The sequence below is a fragment of the Alosa alosa genome, chromosome 13, assembly GCF_017589495.1.
Source record: "Alosa alosa isolate M-15738 ecotype Scorff River chromosome 13, AALO_Geno_1.1, whole genome shotgun sequence".
Taxonomy (NCBI): Eukaryota; Metazoa; Chordata; class Actinopteri; order Clupeiformes; family Clupeidae; genus Alosa; species Alosa alosa.
The window spans coordinates 4,590,799-4,608,503 of NC_063201.1; the positions used below are offsets into that span (position 1 = coordinate 4,590,799).

The 17,705-nt window shown below is 40.7% G+C and overlaps 2 protein-coding genes across 2 annotated transcripts in view; both read right to left on the reverse strand.

The window, feature by feature from the left end:
• Positions 1–11,722, reverse strand: part of LOC125305703 (hemicentin-2-like) — a 35,322-nt gene extending 23,600 nt beyond the window's left edge. Inside the window, exons 1-6 of the mRNA XM_048260613.1 lie at positions 11,704–11,722; positions 10,386–10,709; positions 9,164–9,436; positions 8,314–8,580; positions 3,537–3,809; positions 2,779–3,045 (exon numbers count right to left, since the gene is read on the reverse strand). Coding sequence (XP_048116570.1) covers positions 2,779–3,045; positions 3,537–3,809; positions 8,314–8,580; positions 9,164–9,436; positions 10,386–10,709; positions 11,704–11,722 — 1,423 coding nt within the window. The remainder of the gene's footprint in view (positions 1–2,778; positions 3,046–3,536; positions 3,810–8,313; positions 8,581–9,163; positions 9,437–10,385; positions 10,710–11,703) is intronic.
• A 617-nt stretch (positions 11,723–12,339) lies between these two features.
• LOC125306555 (carcinoembryonic antigen-related cell adhesion molecule 5-like) lies at positions 12,340–17,501 on the reverse strand. The gene is made up of 5 exons (XM_048261978.1): positions 17,085–17,501; positions 16,397–16,729; positions 14,036–14,299; positions 13,475–13,741; positions 12,340–13,271 (listed from the first exon to the last, which is right to left on the reverse strand). Exons 1-5 carry the CDS (start codon positions 17,128–17,130, stop codon positions 13,144–13,146), a joined length of 1,038 nt encoding a protein of 345 aa, XP_048117935.1. The 5' UTR covers positions 17,131–17,501; the 3' UTR covers positions 12,340–13,143.
• Between the last annotated feature and the right edge of the window lie 204 nt (positions 17,502–17,705).

The following is a 17,705-nucleotide window of genomic DNA, read 5'->3' on the forward strand; positions in this document are numbered from 1 at the left end:
ATCAATGTATGCTATTCGTACCCCCGGTGCACAAAGCAATGTGTTCTATTAATACCCCGTCTGGTACAAATATCAGTGTCTGCTATTTGCACCCCTGTGCATTTATTCTGGCATATTGATCACAGTTTTTTTGTTGTTATGTCACAGGGTGTGAATAGCTCAGCTGTGTAATAGACACTCTGAATAAGGTATGCTGTCTGCATCAATGTATATTTAGATGTGGATGATATTCGTACCCTGGTATAATGTATGCTATTTACACCCTGGTGCCTGAACTAGCTAATTGTTGCATTCAAAACTTACGTTTGAGAACCGATTTCTTGTTCAAATTGCGCGCCTTCTCTCCAGAGACGTTGGTACACATGCGCACTCACTCTGCCAAAATCCACCATGAAGGAATTGAACCCTGGTCTCCCACATGCTAAACCATGTGTGTGACCTCTGCAGTATCTATTCACCCCTTGCAAGTGACGTCACGTTTTGTTCGCGCCACAGCAAAATAGCCTAGTGGACGGCAAGAACACGAATCAAATCAATGGGTTGTAATGGGACATATCGCACAGCTAGGAGATTATAGTGAGATTTAACCGTAGTAATGCCCTTCCACGACTGTTGGCTTATTGTTTATAATACAACAACATCCCATGTTCTTGCATAGATATATTTTAGTTTGTTTTCTTTGTGTTTTGGGAGTATTTCAACCACAATTGCATGCTTATCTCCTCAGTGTATGAAGCACAGCAGCGGTTGCTATAGCAACCATAGACTCTGAACAGGACGGCAGATGGCACTTAGGCAAAGTCTTTGGCAAGATCTGAATGTAAACAGATAATACCGTTCAAGTTTTTTTTTTAAATTTCCTATTTCTTTCAATTCTTTAACTTAAGACATGTAAGAAGTAAAGTTTATTCGCTGGGCAACGCATAAACTGACGAAGTTACATTAGCCCTAGCACTATGAGCTACGATAAACGTTAGCTAGAATAGCTAGCTTCTAAGTGTGGCAGCTAGTTATTATTTCATGTTCTGATATGACATTCTTAACGTTTTGACTATGTTACAACTGATAAAAGCAAGACATATAAAGTAACCAAATCGCTTTGCAATATTTTAGTCCAGAAATACTTATGGGTGTTCATTACAGTAGCCTAACGTAACGTTATCTCCCCTTGCTGTTACCACCAGTTTTAATAACTTTACATTTGCGATCATGACCCATTTCATCTAACAACACCACTGCCATCTTCTTTGACTATCAGACCCCAAACAGCAATACATTGAACTACAAAGATGTTATAGTAATGGTGTTCAGTTCATCATAATCTTTATGACATAATGTAATTTGCCGTCCGTCTCCCATCTTTTTGCCGTCCAGCATGGAGCCGTCACGTGACTTAAGTCACGTGTCTGCAAGGGGTGAATATCCACAAATAGAGGGAGTTTGCAGGTAAACTTATAGTTTATAGGGCTGAACGTCATATTCACAAAATTTCTGTTAACTGACAAACTGACGGTTGTATGTGTTCACTGAACGAAGATTATGAAAATAAAACAACTTTTCAATCTAAAACTTAATCTGAACAGATATTAGTGCCGAAACCTTTCAGAATTCTTCGCTTTCTGCTGACGAAAAAAACAATGTCCGCCATGTTTTTTGTACATGTGAGCAAAGTATTTTTGTTGTTATGTCACAGGGTGTGAATAGCTCAGCTGTGTGGCCAAGGCTATTCGTACCAGGGGTGTAAGACACTCCGTTTTTATTAATATGAAACCCATTATTTTCATTGTTGGTATTTCATATCGTTCTTATCATTGTTGTTAGATGGCAGGACTAATGTTATGAGAGTATTAATATGGGATATTCTACAGGAAAATATTAAAACGGCAAGACAGCGGGGGAAAGTTAAAATATGTGATAAACCCGGAAAAAGTTGGCATGTTAGGTATGTTTCGGTCCCTGTGATTATTTGTGAAATTGTGCAAACAGCCTTTTCAAGTCATTTGAGAAGGAAGGAGTGGTAGCATGCACGCTCCCAAATTGACGCTCGTCTGAGAAATGGAGTTTTGGATAATGTTCCGCTTCGGCAGCTTTACAATGACTGAGGAAGCCTAGAGACGAGTCCATAGCAACCAGTTCATGTGTTGAATTTGTTATTACCCAGTGTCCTTTGTTGAATAGTCTCAATGTTTTATTTCATGTGAATACTATTTACTAGAGGAATAACTTATTTCAAGTAGGCTAATGCAGATATGCAGGAAGTGTGCATTTAGTTTCCATGCTTATTGTGCTTCCAAAACAATGTTGGTGGAGTGTGATTTGTAAGATCAGAAAGCAGAGGTTGCTTTAAGAACGTTAGCTTATGTCAATGTGTTTCAATGCGCAAAGGAGCGCCGGCAGAAGACATCGACATTTGGCCGGGGAGGGTCATGTCTTTTTTGGAAATTCTGTCGGAGGGTCATTGAAAAATTTCTTGCAGGCAAGGGAGGGCATGCAACTTTTGACTGAAGCACTCAAAATCCCTCCGGTGGCCCCTTTTATAAATAACGAACAGTCCCTTAGGATACTATTATTCTTATGCATAATTCAGTTATTTTTTAACACTATTATTTTTAATAATGTAGAGTTCATCATTTTGGAGTCACTTTGGACTTTGCATTTGCCAAACATGAGATTGACTGGAGATGATTAAAGATGGATCAGCCAGATGTGGGATATTTATCATCAATTCAACACCTCCTCTCTTCATAATGAAAATATACCTGAATGACTTTTCCTTACCTATCACAGTGATGCTTTGTGGTGATGATGCTTTATACCTCTGGGTTTTAATATTATATGCCCAGCAGCTGTAGGCTCCACTTTCACTGTCCTGAACGTTCTCCAGTCGTAGTTCTGGTCCTTCTCTGGCCAGCAAGGTTCCATTCAGTGCCCACTGGAACTGGGCAGCAGGGAAGGACTCAGAGGAGCAGGACAGGGTGATGTCAGAGCCTGCACTGTAGAATGGGGCTTCAGGTGTCACTGAAACTACAGAACTATCTGGGCCATCTGCAATTATAATGACACATTACATTTCATCATCATTTTGATATCTATATTTAGAGTTGCCAACATACTAAGTTCACTGGGAGGGTTCTTTGCTCCAATTGCAAAATGTTGATTCCTTTGATGGTTATAGGCCTATATGTGTTCTTAATAGCTTTACAGAGTATACAAATTTTATTTTATGGCTCTAGTAGTTGTGTAATAGTTAACTGTTGTGATTTATTATGTCACAACCTTTATTAATTTCTTGTGCTTTGATTGCTCTGTTGATGAGAGAGAAACAGGCCAGATTTCAATTAGAAATTTGCTTTCCTATGAGTTGTCTGCATAATGTTTGCATTATCTTGAAATGTAAAACGTTTATAGCATTAATAATATGAAAACTCTGTGAAAAGCAAAGAGTGTTTGGCAACAATCATTTGTGCATAAGAAAAAATATCTCTGAATAAGTTATGTGTACATTTAACAAATGTGTCAATGAATTCTGCACTTACAGTGAATTGTCAGATCAACATCAGAGCTCATTTGGTTGCTGACACTATTCCATACTTCACACTTGAATGGTCCATCATCATATCTAGTTACTTTCAATATAGTGAGGCTCCTCTTGTCTAGCAGAACTCTGTCACTTCCTGTGACAATAGTACTCCTGTTAAGCCATTGAAATGAGGGCAAGGTGCCAGAGGCGGAGCAAGTGAGAGTGACAGAATTGTTGAACTCCACCAGCTCATTCTGATCGGCTTTTGCTGTCACATTGGAGATATTCTCTGGAGATTAAATACAACATGGATCACTGTAGTAGAACTGTTGGAGCAGAGCATGGCTCAAAGACAAAGGTCTGACCTGTCTGATCTGTGATGTGAACATGTTATGCGTATGACAATAATAACATATACTGCACATGACTATCATCACAAGACTAATAGATTGTGTAGGCCACTCATTGAACCTAATTATTCAATAGATCTAACCGTAAATTAACTTTTTATTTATTTCATATCTGTGCCGGTGGCAAACACAGTAGAAAGATTTGCTTAGTCCGTGTCTGATGTCCGGATGTCAACATTATCCTACGTCATGTAGCTTACGTATTTGCCTTGCCTGTCTGTCTGTATTACGGAAAATATAAATAAATACCAGCTAAATGAATTAAACTTCTTGGAAGGGTGAAGTTAGTACATGGCAAAGGAAAAGCAAAACCCAATAAACTGGTTGGATGCAAAAATCACTTTCACTTTCGTTGCACTGACATTTGGTGGCGGTGTGCGCTCCTTGAATTGCCTTACCGAATTCTCCTACTAGCTGAACTAGCCTACATATTTTCCACATCGATTATTCAAATTTCTGCATCAATTCATAATCATTTTATTTCACATTGTGAAAATTATTATTTTTCACAGTCCTAATATTGATGTCATACGGACATTCTGATGTGAGAATAAATTAAGGTGCAACTTATGAGTATGTGGTGTTATGGCATAAGGCTAAGCTTGATAAACTGAACTAAACAGTCTGGCCAATGAAAACAGTTGTACAATGAGTCCACTCGAGAAAGGTCAGGCTGTGTAACTGGATTTAACCAAAGTGTGGAAACTTAATGTTACACATAAAGGCACCCTTAACAGTGTTTTGACCTTAACATAATGTTTCCAAAATCATTTTGATGGCACATAACCTCAACATAAGGAATGGCACTTCTGCCATTGTCTGAGAAGCCCTCTGTAGCCAATTACTGACCGAGCAACTTTATAGTGGGTGGTAACCACGATTATGACTAAATGCCAAACCTAGGCCTATAGAGCTCAACAGTCCCGACCACCGCCGATTACAGAAGTAAGAATTCAATATAATTTTTCCATTGACAACTGGAGTATAAGCCATAAAATCGTAACCATCCATGGTAAACTTAAAACCAGCTATGACATGACTAAGCGATTGTATGTTCATATAAATGCCAAAAGTTCATGGGGCATCAACATTGTTTTGAGAATTTTTTTTTTTATTCGCGATTGAACTGAAAAGTACTACAGTTGTACACTACCCAAAATCCTAACGTGTAAAAGCCGGTAAAAGCAGAGTCTTTGATTGGTAGAGATCACCATTGCCATGGAAATGCTGAAGCAACTAGAAATCCATGCATTTCCACAAAATTATTTTTGGAATCTGATCCCTTATCATACCTGTTCATTCGTACTCGTCGCTCGAGTCTATCTATCTATCTATCTATCTATCTATCTACTAAATTCAAGATGGCGGCAAAGGGTAAACTTCCTGAAAGTACTGTCTGTATAAATCGTCTTGTAAATAAACTACCAGTGCTTTTTCAAAGTTCTCAATGTCTCGTTTTAAATGTCAGGGCCCTCGGAAGTCTACCAATGAAGTGTGGAGCTACTTTGAGCCTCGTAAATTGTGTAAAACAGTGATTTATTTGCGTGGCTAGCCTGATGCCCGAGGCACCCCCATTGAAAACCTGTTGGTAGCATCGGCTAACTAGCACCAGATTTCGCAGTGCAGGGGACAAGCCGAGATGAGCTATGAGACAAAAGTTCACACTCGGTATCATGTTTCAACACACTTTAGGTCAATATCACACCGAACTTCTCCTTTAAACTATCGTTAGGCTGCAAATGTTCGAAGTGTGTCAGTTCAAAAAGGCTTATGGGATGAGTAGTTCCTTCACTTGGAAATTAAAATATGCACGCAATCTTGTACCTTTGCCTTTATTTCGTTTTTGCTCAACATGAAATGTTGTATGATTACGAGTCACTCCTGTTATAGCTGGTCAGCCTAAAGCAGGGTCTAAAACTCTTTACATATGGATATTTTTCCAGACGTCGATGAATGTGAACTTACTTCCGGAAACTAATGGTAGCCCCGAATGTATTTTGCAAAGTTGACTAACAAATATGAAACCATTATTCAGATCGTTTATTGAAACTTGAGATGAGATGGACCTATTTATCAAACATACAAGCAGGACATGGGTGTCTTTGTAACAGAGGTCGTAATTCGTCCGCCGCTCACGGCCCTCGAACACGCCACCTCAACACACACCGGCATGGGAGTCGAGCGCTCTAACCACTGAGCTAAAAGCCCAGGCTCCCAACTCAGCGGTTAGAAGCCTTCTTAAGGTTAGGGCTGTGAGGATTTACATGGGCAACTAGCACGCTAGCTCAGTTCGCCTCCGTTACACTCACCACCCTAAATCCTCACTCCCATGATCCGGGTCACGGCACCACTGTAACAGAGGTCGTAATTCGTCCGCCGCTCACGGCCCTCGAACCCGCCACCTCGACACACACCGGCATGGGAGTCGAACGCTCTAACCACTGAACCAAAAGCCCAGGCTTCCAACTCAGCGGTTAGAGCTGTTCTTAAGGTTAGGGCTGTGAGGATTTACACGGGCAACTAGCACGCTACACTGTAGCTCAGTTCGCCTCCGTTACATCTTCTCACTTCTCACTTGAATGTTACCTTACCATAAGACATAATTTGGAACGTAGGCTACTTAGAGCGAGAGAGAGAGACAGTCAGTCAGTCAGTTAGTTAGTTCCAGGCTTGGGCATGTCATTGTTTCCATTTCCTTTTAGTATAAAAAAAGTAATAAGTAAATCATAAAGGCAACTAAGACAAGGAGGTGGTGGAGTCATGCTGTTCTCGTCATTTAGGCTGCAAGTTTAGGTTGGTTATCAGCCTGCCCTGCACTCACTAGCCTACAGTTTGGAGCTGGCCAAACAGTGCTGGCCTATACTTACTTTGCCTTTGTAGATTATTAGTAAGTCTTCAATGATTCGTTCTCCTTCAGCTAGGCATAACATGAACCATATGATGCATCTTGCCATTTAAAACACCACTCTGCTAGGTGGCTATAGGCTACATAGTTTGTTTTTAATAGCAAACAGAATTGTCAAGATAGCAACAGGTCATTACATCCTTTAGTTGTCAAAATATTATTGTCCATAATAAATGTGGCCCAAATGAGGCTAGAGTCTGTGGATTAATTTATGAAAAGTGAGCAGCAAGGGCAGGCAAAATGGAAATTATGAAAACGGTTTAGACGGCTAAACGGTTAGATAGGCTAAGCCCGAATGTTTTTGCTGGCGACGGCCCTGGTTCCAGGCAACCCGTAATCCATGTTTTCACAGCCTTCTACCTGTGAAAGTGCCCTGGAACGGCAGTCAAACCCGTAATTTACTACCAGTGAACTCGTACCAGATCGTTCTATTCCCAGTTACAGTTTCTGATGTCATACACATATAAACAACAATGGAGAAAGGGTTTGTCTTGACTACCTGGAACGCTACCAAGTCGTAAGTCATGACTTGAAATTGTAACTTACAGGCTTAAAAATGTGTCTGGAACGCAGCATAAGCTTTCTCAGGAGAGCTCTAATGCTTAATCACCAAGGTCACGACAAGCAAGCTCATGCTTTAGAAATTACATGAACCATAGCAATGAAACTCTCATCTTTGGAGATGTCAGGTTTTCTTACGTACTGTAAAGTTGGTCTCAGCAGCTTTGTGATAGGTTTTTAGGAAAACTCAGTTAAAATCCTTTAATGTTATTTAGGGGGCCACTTTGTGGTAATGGTTTGTGTGTTTGTGTTTTTTTATGAATATCAAAACTCATTATTTTCATTATTGGTATTTGATATTGATTTAATCATTGACATTGTTGTTATTATTACTATTATTCTTATGCTTAAAGGTTGTATCAGCGATTGCAGGCCCAAAAAACTCCCAAACATAAATGATCACATTCATCTAATCTTTCCTAACGATCCACTAGCTGCCCGCCCCATAAGCAGGCCGTCAAAAAAACGTGTCTCTGTACACAAAAACATTTGTTGTCAGCCACTCAAAGGCAAAATAAAGTGTTCCAACCAATAACCGACGAGATGGGCGTTCAGGAGAGTTTCAATTGCACGGGAGGGAGGGGAAGGAAGTAGCAAGCTAGCTCTCTGTTTTATTTGAACGTCAACAGAAGTGACGTTACCCCACCATCGCTGACACAACCTTTAATGAAGTTCTTTCAGCTTTATTTTGAAACAATTACTTTTAACTAATAATGTAGTGTTCACATACTGTAAGTCGCTTTGGACAAATGCGTCTGCCAAATACAAAAAAATGCTATGTGAATATGGACCGAGGTTTGACTGTCTTATGACAGAGACTGAGATTGACTAAAGGTGAAATGGACAGATGCAAGATATCATCAATTCAACAACTCCTCTCTTCGTAAAGAAAATATGCCTGAATGACTTTTCCTTACCTATCACAGTGATGTTTGTTGGTGATGATGCTTTATACCTCTGGGTTTTACTATTATATGCCCAGCAGCTGTAGGCTCCACTCTCAATGTCCTGAACGTTCTCCAGTCGTAGTTCTGGTCCTTCTCTGGCCAGCAGGGTTCCATTCAGTGCCCATTGGAACTGGGCAGCAGGGTAGGACTCAGAGGAGCAGGACAGGATGATGTCAGAGCCTCCACTGTGGATCAAGGCTTCAGGTGTCACTGAAACTACAGAGCTATCTGGGCCATCTGTAATTATAATGACACATTTCATCATCATTTTGATATGGTATATTTACAGTTCCCAACATACAGAGTTCACTGGGAGGGATCTTTGCTCCAATTGCAAAATATTGATTCTTACAATAGCCTACATGAGTTCTTAATAGCTTTACAGAGTATATACAGCATTGACTTTATGGCTGTGGTAGCTGTACTCCTCTGTCCCCCAAAACTGGCATCCATCAATCACAATGTGTGCCGTTCTTTGACCTAGACCAATTAATTTTGATGTATGTAATCATGGATGGCCATTATGAACTCTTGGGATTTATTATGTCAAAACCTTCATTAACTTCTTGTGCTTAGATGGCTCTGTTGATGACAGAGAAACAGGCCAGATGTCATTTCTAATTTGCAGGTTGTCTGCATAATGTTTGCATTACCTTGACATGTAATCTGTTCGTAGCATTAACAATATGAAAACTCTCAGTGAAAAGTAACATGTGTTGGCCAAGAATCATTTGTGCAAGACAAAAAACAACAATAATTTATCTATGAATAAGTTATGTAAGATGTACATTTAACATATTAAACTGAATTTTGCACTTACAGTGAATTGTCAGATTGACATCAGTGCTCATTCGGTCACTGACATTATTTGATACTTCACACTGGAATGGGCCATCATCATATCTAGTCACATTCAATATAGTGAGGTTCCTCTTATCTAGCAGAACTCTGTCACTTCCTGTGACAATAGTACTCCTGTTAAACCATCGAAATGAGGGCAAGGTGCCAGAGGCGGAGCATGTGAGAGTGACAGAATTGTTGAACTCCACCAGCTCATTCTGATCGGCTTCTGCTGTCACATTGGAGATTTTCTCTGGAGGTGAAATAAAACATGGATCACTGTAGTAGAACTGTTGGAGCAGATCATGTGACGGTAATAGTAATGGGTAATGGTTTTCCAACTAAACATGTCAGACAATTAAGGTCTTGGATAGCATTCCTTACACCTGGTGTCCCCAAATACCTTGGGCCACGGGCCAAATTATGTCAAGTATGCTAAACCAAGAGCCAAAACATTCAGGATACACCGGCAAACATTTAAAAATCGAAAAATAATCATCCTAACACTCACGCACATTTGGAAATCTGACTCTGGCCAAAAACATTTTCATTTACTGCACCTCATATAACGCCTTATGCATTAGATTAATACACAGGGTTAGATGTTAAAATCCAAGGTAAAAACACATTCAAAAGCCCCTACTCAAATTAACTTTAAAAAGCACGCTACCCACAAATCTGCCAACAAATGGTCACAAACACAAGACAAATGGCCCATCCAACAGCAGTATATAGTATGCGGCATGTCATTGGGGTTATCAAGTGGGCACCCTCATTCACTGTTGTTTCGTTAAGTTAGGCCCACGACACCTCATGAAGGCTTAACAGTGAAACCAGTGTCCTGGAGACACTCCCCTCCATGCTGCCACCATATTACCACATTGAAATATCCAATACCCAAAATACTCTTAACCATCCTACCTAGGCACAGCCAATCACAAACACAAAACAAATGAGCCAGTTAGCTTACCTTAGCTTATGCACCATGTTGCCACCATATTACCACAATAAACATCCAAATACTCTTAACCAACCTAGGCATGGTTTAGGTTAGCTAGGTTGGTCTGTCCTGTTGATGCGGACTGAACCATAACCATAAAAATCCAAGCCAACCAAATGTGTAACATAAATGTAACACTATTTTTTGTGTGGTACATAAGTATATCATGTCATGAATACTGCACGCATTATAAAGTACATACCAAACATTGCCAGTGATGTTTTCCCCTGCTGTCCTATGCCATCAGTGTTGGTGCCCAGAGTGTACTCCCCGGTGTCATTGAAAGTCAGGTTGCTGAGCTCCAGTGAAGCTGTGGTTTTGTTCACAGAGATTCTACCAGTATATTCAGGATGTATCAACTCTGCATCACCAAGTGAAGTGAAGATCTCTATTTTGGATGGAGAAGTCCAGGTGATTCTTGCAGGTGGTGCAGAGGGAGGGTTGGTGAGGGTGAACACCACACTGTCTCCTACTGCTCCATCCAGAGGCCCATCCAGCAGTAACTCATTTAGGCATGAACACAAGCCTAAGCAAAAGTGATAATGGGTAGAAGAGGTCATTAACTGGCTTTCATAAATACTGTAGGTACTCTTAAAACATTGTGTGTCCATTCTTACAGAACAGGAAATAATTATAAGTGTTATGTTAGTCCAATATGATGTGGAGTAAAGATAAATCAAATAGCAAGAACCCAATTACAGTTTCTCTGAAATTACTTGGAAAATACAATAAAAAATGATTTATGAAAATCCATTAAAATGGTGGATATAGCATTTTGGAAAAGAGCTCTTCAAATATTCAAAAGTATTTTAAAATGGTAAATTAAACAGTTTAGTGTCAGACATACAGTAGATGAAGGTTATGAAACATGAGTTTTTTTTTTTTTAAAATACAAATAACACATATTCTTATGGTCTCACACCTTGAAATGTAATTTATCTTACCGATTGCTGAGAGCAAATATAGGGTGAGTGAGCGGTGCAGATACATTCAGTTGGTTTAGCTTCAACTGACTAGCCAGGGTGTTCTCTGATCCTGCTTAAATTCAAGGATAGTCCTTACTGAGCTAAAACAGCATGACAATACGAAGTTACCCTGAGCCACTATCTGTACTGTAAGGCTTTCTGGTGGAGCAATGCGGCAGTGAGAGCTTCACGGACAACTGTGATATGTGGACATGCAGTTACAGGCTTGGTTCCTCAAAGTTTTACATATTATTGTGTAATAATATGTAAAACTTTAATAATGTTTGCGACAATGTCAATGTTGAGACACGTAAAATATTAACTGACATATGTGCTATGAGACTGACAAAAAACTCCTGTAGCCTACACTGAACATTTTGGGGTGGTGTTAAAAATGATAAGTTCTAGTTGTCACTCAATCACTTCAGTAGTTAACAGTATTGTGCCGTATTTAATCTTTGCTAAATGGACTGCATTTATATAGCGATTTTTTGACTCCTGTGAGCACCCAAAGCGCTTTACATTGTCATGCCTCACATTCACCCATTCACACACCGATGGAGGAGGCTGCCATGCAAGGCGCCAACCTGCTCATCAGGAGCACTGGGGTTAAGTGTCCTGCTCATCAAGAGCACTGGGGTTAAGTGTCCTGCTCATCAAGAGCACTGGGGTTAAGTGGCCTGCTCATCAAGAGCACTGGGGTTATGTGTCCTGCTCACCAAGAGCACTGGGGTTAAGTGTCTTGCTCAAGGACACTTTGACAGGATCAGAAGGAGTTGGGCTCAAACAACCTTGCGGGACGACTCCTCTACCTCCTGAGCCACTTGTATTACTTTCCAATGTTTACTGTAGCTCTACCTGGTACTAAGGGCTGTAATCAGAGACTTTAATAAGAATTTGGTTTCCATCTCTCGTCCAACAGCCTTTTTTGTTTGTTTGTTTTGTTTCTCAGTCTGTGTTTATTGTTATGCATTTAGCTGATGCTTTTGTCCAAAGTGACTTACAGATACCAATTGAAGTGACCAGTCTTCCTGGAGCAATTCAGGGTTAAGTGCCTTGCTCAAGGGCACAACAGTGCCAGTTGGGAATTGAAGACACAACTTGTGTGGCTACCGCATGCTAGACTAGCCAGGTTCCTTAATGTGCATAATATGACCTGATGAGGTAGGCTAAATGAAAAGACTTGCAACATATGGTTTACAGTAATTTTATTTAATCTCATATCAGTGAGATGTACACTTCAAACACTATCATATCTTACATTTACTTCATAGAATAAGAAACAAACACATTATACATGCAAAACCAAAACTGCATTTCCTCGATTAAGGTATAAAGCTGTGGATATGTTACTTAACCTAGAATAGAGAATAAATTAATTAATTAATTGGAAAAATATATCCCCACACGGATAGTTACTGTCATGAATACTGCACACAGCGTTATAATGGTATATGCTGGTACTTGTATTACAACTGTTATTTCTCTTCAGGAAATATTGTAATAGCATTCTGAACTAATACTTTTTGGAATATGTTTTGGGGGGAATATTAAAACTCTGTGAACTCTGAACAAAGTGCTTCACTTTACTTTCCACCAGGCCTTTTTGTAACAGCCGTGTTCCCCATGAGTAATATGTTGCCTACAGACTTTGCACTAGGTGACATGTTACATTTTAACTTGGACCTTCTTGTTAATATAATAATCACCTGCACTAGCATGCCCATCAACCTCATCTCATGCAGGCTCAGTCCTACCTGAATGATAATAATAGATGCCAGACACATGGATTTAAGGTATCTTGAAGTACAGTATATTCACAGTATGCATAGGACTCTTATGAGATGGATCGGGAAACAAGCTAATCAAATGTCACTGAAGTCAAACTGTAACTGACAATGTTGTTGCTGTGAGAAAAAAATGGATAACGACAGTATACAGTGCAGCTTATCTTGATACTCTTTCCATTTGGGGCTCTTGTTAATCCAGTGAATTTCACCTCTTCTTGAGGAACTTCTGTATGGTCAACAAGATGGCAGTGAAGAAAGCTACAGCCATCAGAGAACATATCACTATAGCAGCAATGGCACCTCCACTCAAGCCTTGATGACCAATTGTGTCCTCTGCAAACAAACCAAGAGTTCATTCATGAGCTAAATTAACAATCTTCATTTCACCAAAATCATATAAATTCTAATCTTCATTTCACCAAAATCATATAAATGTTTATCAGCAAACATAATTACATGTGTATCACAACAAATACCTCCTCATATTTTGTGCCATATTATAAGTGCTGTACTTTATGCATTTTGTTGTCTCTTACCCAACACGGTAATATACAGCCTCCTAGACTGAACAATTCCCCCGGTTTTGCTGTTGTTAGCCCAGCAGCTGTAGGCTCCACTCTCACTGGTCTGAACGTTCTCCAGTCGTAGTTCTGGTCCTTCTCTGCCTAGCAGGGTTCCATTCAGTGCCCACTGGAACTGGGCAGCAGGGTTGGACTCAGAGGAGCAGGACAGGGTGATGTCAGAGCCTGCACTGTAGAATGGGATCGTAGGAGTCACTGCTGCTCTTGCCTCATCCGGTCCATCTGTGAAATAAACAGCCCATATAACAACAACAACAACAACATATAACAGCCCAGTTTCATAACTGCAGGTGTTTCACACCAAGAAATTTAGCCATTAAATATCTTTACATATACCATATTTGTTTGACTAAATCATCAAAATCCTCATTATTGGACTGATACAGCAAAACTGTGTCAATCAGCGGAGATAATGTGTGGTACGAGCAATATGGAAAACAGAGGTAATGTTATTATTTCATTTTATTCATTCAACATGGGTTGCATCATTTGGCCATTCAGAAATCTTTCACTCACAAAGAATATTCAGGGTCAGGGTGCGAACGATAACCGCACTCACAGCGTTGGAGGCCTCACATACGTAGGGCCCTCTGTCACCTCTCCTCACTCCGTAGGTGACACTGTCAATCACAGTCAGTCCGGTGCCAGAGACATTGACACCGCCGCCATAGAGCTTTAGGGTGACGTTGGAGCCAGTGGCAGTGCAGCTGATGTGAACAGAGCTGTGGAACTCGATCAGCTCAGTCGCATTGGCCCCCAAAGAGACATCTGAGACAGGAGCTGTGGTAGAAATGGAGAAGCCTACATCATAACGCCTACTTCATCACTGACTTTCAAGACCGTTAAATTCTGCAAAATCTTAAATGATGAAAATAATGTATGTTTTGTAATGACTAATTCAGATAAAATGCAGATGAAATTGCCCATAGTGTTTGATTAGTAACAACAATGAACAGCTCTACTTGGATCAGGTTGATGAGGTGGCACAGTGGTGTCAATCTAACAGCTTGACACTGAATTTCAATAAAACCAAGGAAATGGTAGTGGATTACAGAAGGCAGCAGCAGAACTACAGTTACACCCCACTAATGATCAGCGGGCAACCTGTAGAGAGAGTCACAAGTTTTAAATACCTTGGTGTCCACATTACTGAAGACCTAACATGGACTGTTAACACTCAATATGTTCTGAAGAAGTCCAGACAACGACTCTACTTCCTTCGTCAGCTAAGGAAATTCAAAGTTTCTACATCCATCATGAAGGCCTTCTACACTTCAGCGGTTGAGAGTGTTCTAACTGGTAGCATCATCACCTGGTATGGGAACTCCACAGTTAGAGATTGTAGTACTCTGCAGAGAGTAGTGCGCTCAGCTGAACGTACTATAAGAACTCAACTCCCTGCTCTACAAGATATCTATTCCAGAAGAGTACTCCTAAGAGCCCAAAAGATTCTGAAGGACTCTTCTCATCCTAACAATGGATTATTCCTACCGCTGAAATCAAGAAGACGCCTATGTAGTCACAAAGCCAGAACTGAGAGACTCAGGAGAAGTTTTATCCCCAGGCCATCCGAACTCTGAACTCACACTATACTGACTTTGCACACATTCACTCTTCAGCACTCTCAAACATTTCCCAACTCTGAACTCACACTATACTGACTTTGCACTCATTCACTCCTCAGCACTCATGACCCCCCCCCCACACACACACACACACACACACACACACCTACAAGACTTTTAGCACTTTTACATCCCTCACCCTATGCTATAGACCTTTTATTTATTTTCTTATTTCATCACACGTCAAAACACACACACACACACACACACACACACACACACTGTATCTGACTTTCTCCAACTTTTGCACATCTCCATAGAACTTTTTATTTATTATTTCTCCTCCATCTACCCATGTCCTTGATTGCCTAGCCTTTCTGCCCCAACCCACCCCCATCCCCAACACACACACAAAAAACACACACACTTACATCATCACTGTCATCACCTCACATACTTACAGCACACTGCCCCCACCTACCCACACGCACACTACACACACACACACACAGTCACTGCTACACTCCCCTCCCGCCCACACTCACATCTTCATCACTCACATACATCATACATACAGTACTCTGCTTGCAATAGTAAGTCCCTTCATCATACTTGCAGTACACCCCCCCCCCTCTCCCCTACATACATCAGGAAGCTTCTCCAACACACATCCCCAACATACTTACAGCACACTGCCCCCCCCCCCCCCCCAATACACAGCACATTGTCTCATGAGGAAGCTTCTCCAACACACATATTGCACACTGCCCCTCCCCACATACACAGCACACTATCCCATCTCCCCTGTCATCCCCCAACACACACACCAAGACCCTGGCAGTTGGGTTAGCCCCTTGAGCCGTGGATCTGCCCAAGGTTTCTTCCTTGGTAAGGGAGTTTTTCCATGCCCCTGTTGCTCTTGGGTGCTCCTTGTTGGTGCACCCCCAATCCTCCCCCACCTTTCTTATGCAGCCCTTGCCACTTAATCTACTAAACCCCTCTTCTACTGCACTTTTTCCCCCACTTTGCACAAATAGGTTGACACCAGACATAATTTCACTGCATTTCTTACTTCCAGTAACTATATGCATGTGACAATAAACTTCCTTGTATCCCTGTATCCTTGTAGTGTAGATGTACTGTACACAATGTAATCCAAAAAGATAATGTTTTGTCTAATAGGTTTTTGTGTTGTATGTTCTTAAATGGCATTAATTATTAAGACAAAACATGTATCTACCAAAGCATAATATGTTTTAAAAGTCTCATAGAAGAATAGGAAAATACATTAGTCTAATATAACCAGACTCACCCAGCACTTTTAGAAGTCTTCTCCCACTAAGCTCTGCGCCTCCTGCAAGCCTAATGGTGATTGTGTACTCCCCAGAGTCTTGCAGAGTTAGATTGTGCAGCTCCAGAGAGCCGGTCAGGGTGTCTAGCTGGACACGGCCAGAATAGTTAGACCCAAAGGTGATATTATTAGCACCTGCACTGGCGATGATGGGGATGCTTTGAAATCTCCAGCTGATTTCTTTGAAGGAGGATGAGGGACGGTTGATTGTGGTGAACGTCACGTTTTCCCCCACAGCTCCTATGGTGGGTTCAGATGGCAATAATGACTGCTGTTGTCCCAAACAACACAAACCTGTGAAAAACAAAGCAAAACAAAAATGTCACAAGCCAACTGTACAAAACCCTACTGTATGTATTTATATACATAAAACACACCTACCTCACACAAATGTATTAGTCACACCCTGTTTAGCGTTACTTGCCTTGGAAGCCATATTCAGATCAAAGTTTGCACACATCTTCATTCCTTAAGGATAATCTACATATTGTGCATCTTGCTATACAAAAAACATGTAATACATATAATTCTAATTTTCTATAATACCTTGGACACTACGTCTTTTTCTAAATATAGTCCACAAAGCCCCATTAAAAGTCCACAAGGCATTAAAGGTAATAAGATAGATAGATAGATAGATCATGTTTACCTATTAACAGGGTAACAGTCAGAATCACTGCCTGAGCCATGTCCATAATCCGATTTTCCAGATCAAATCAGAACACATTTAGTTTGAAAGCAACTGGGACCTCTGTGAATGTGTATCTTGTGCCTACAGTGTACATTCAGAGTGCACTCAGTCATTGCACAACAGGGACGTGGTACTTATTGTCGCAATATCCTAGCTGTAAAATGGTCTTAAGCAATTTCTTTCTGGTAAGTTTAGTGGTGTAATGAGTAGGGATGTGACGCTCGAAGCTGACGTTTCGAAACAGTGTCGAGCTTCCGAAACGCAAGTGTTTCGAACAGTGTTTCGAAGTGTGGTTCAAAACGCCCATGTCACGTGACCATGGCTTAGTGAGGCTTCGTGGTGTTTCAATTTGGTTTGGACAGGTGGCACACTTGCTGCGTGAGCCAATTACCCGAATAGCCTAAACACCTGTTTGATCTAAATTACAAAGTCCCAGAATGCTTAAAAGTCATTCAAACACATCCTATCTTTGTGGGGTTTTTGTGAGGAGAGAGATTTTGAGAGATATAGCGACATAGAGACATATAAAGATATAGCGATTTATAGGTTAGTGATATAGATTAATTGACAGGCTAGACA

Excerpts from the sequence above, each read along its gene's own strand:
- LOC125306555 (XM_048261978.1), bottom strand. The coding sequence starts at position 17,130 with ATGGACATGGCTCAGGCAGTGATTCTGACTGTTACCCTGTTAATAG. Across the intron at positions 14,300-16,396 it reads AAGACTTCTAAAAGTGCTGG|CTCCTGTCTCAGATGTCTCT; the intron begins GTGAGTCTGGTT and ends TTTCTACCACAG. Across the intron at positions 13,742-14,035 it reads CCTGACCCTGAATATTCTTT|ATGGACCGGATGAGGCAAGA; the intron begins GTGAGTGAAAGA and ends TTTATTTCACAG.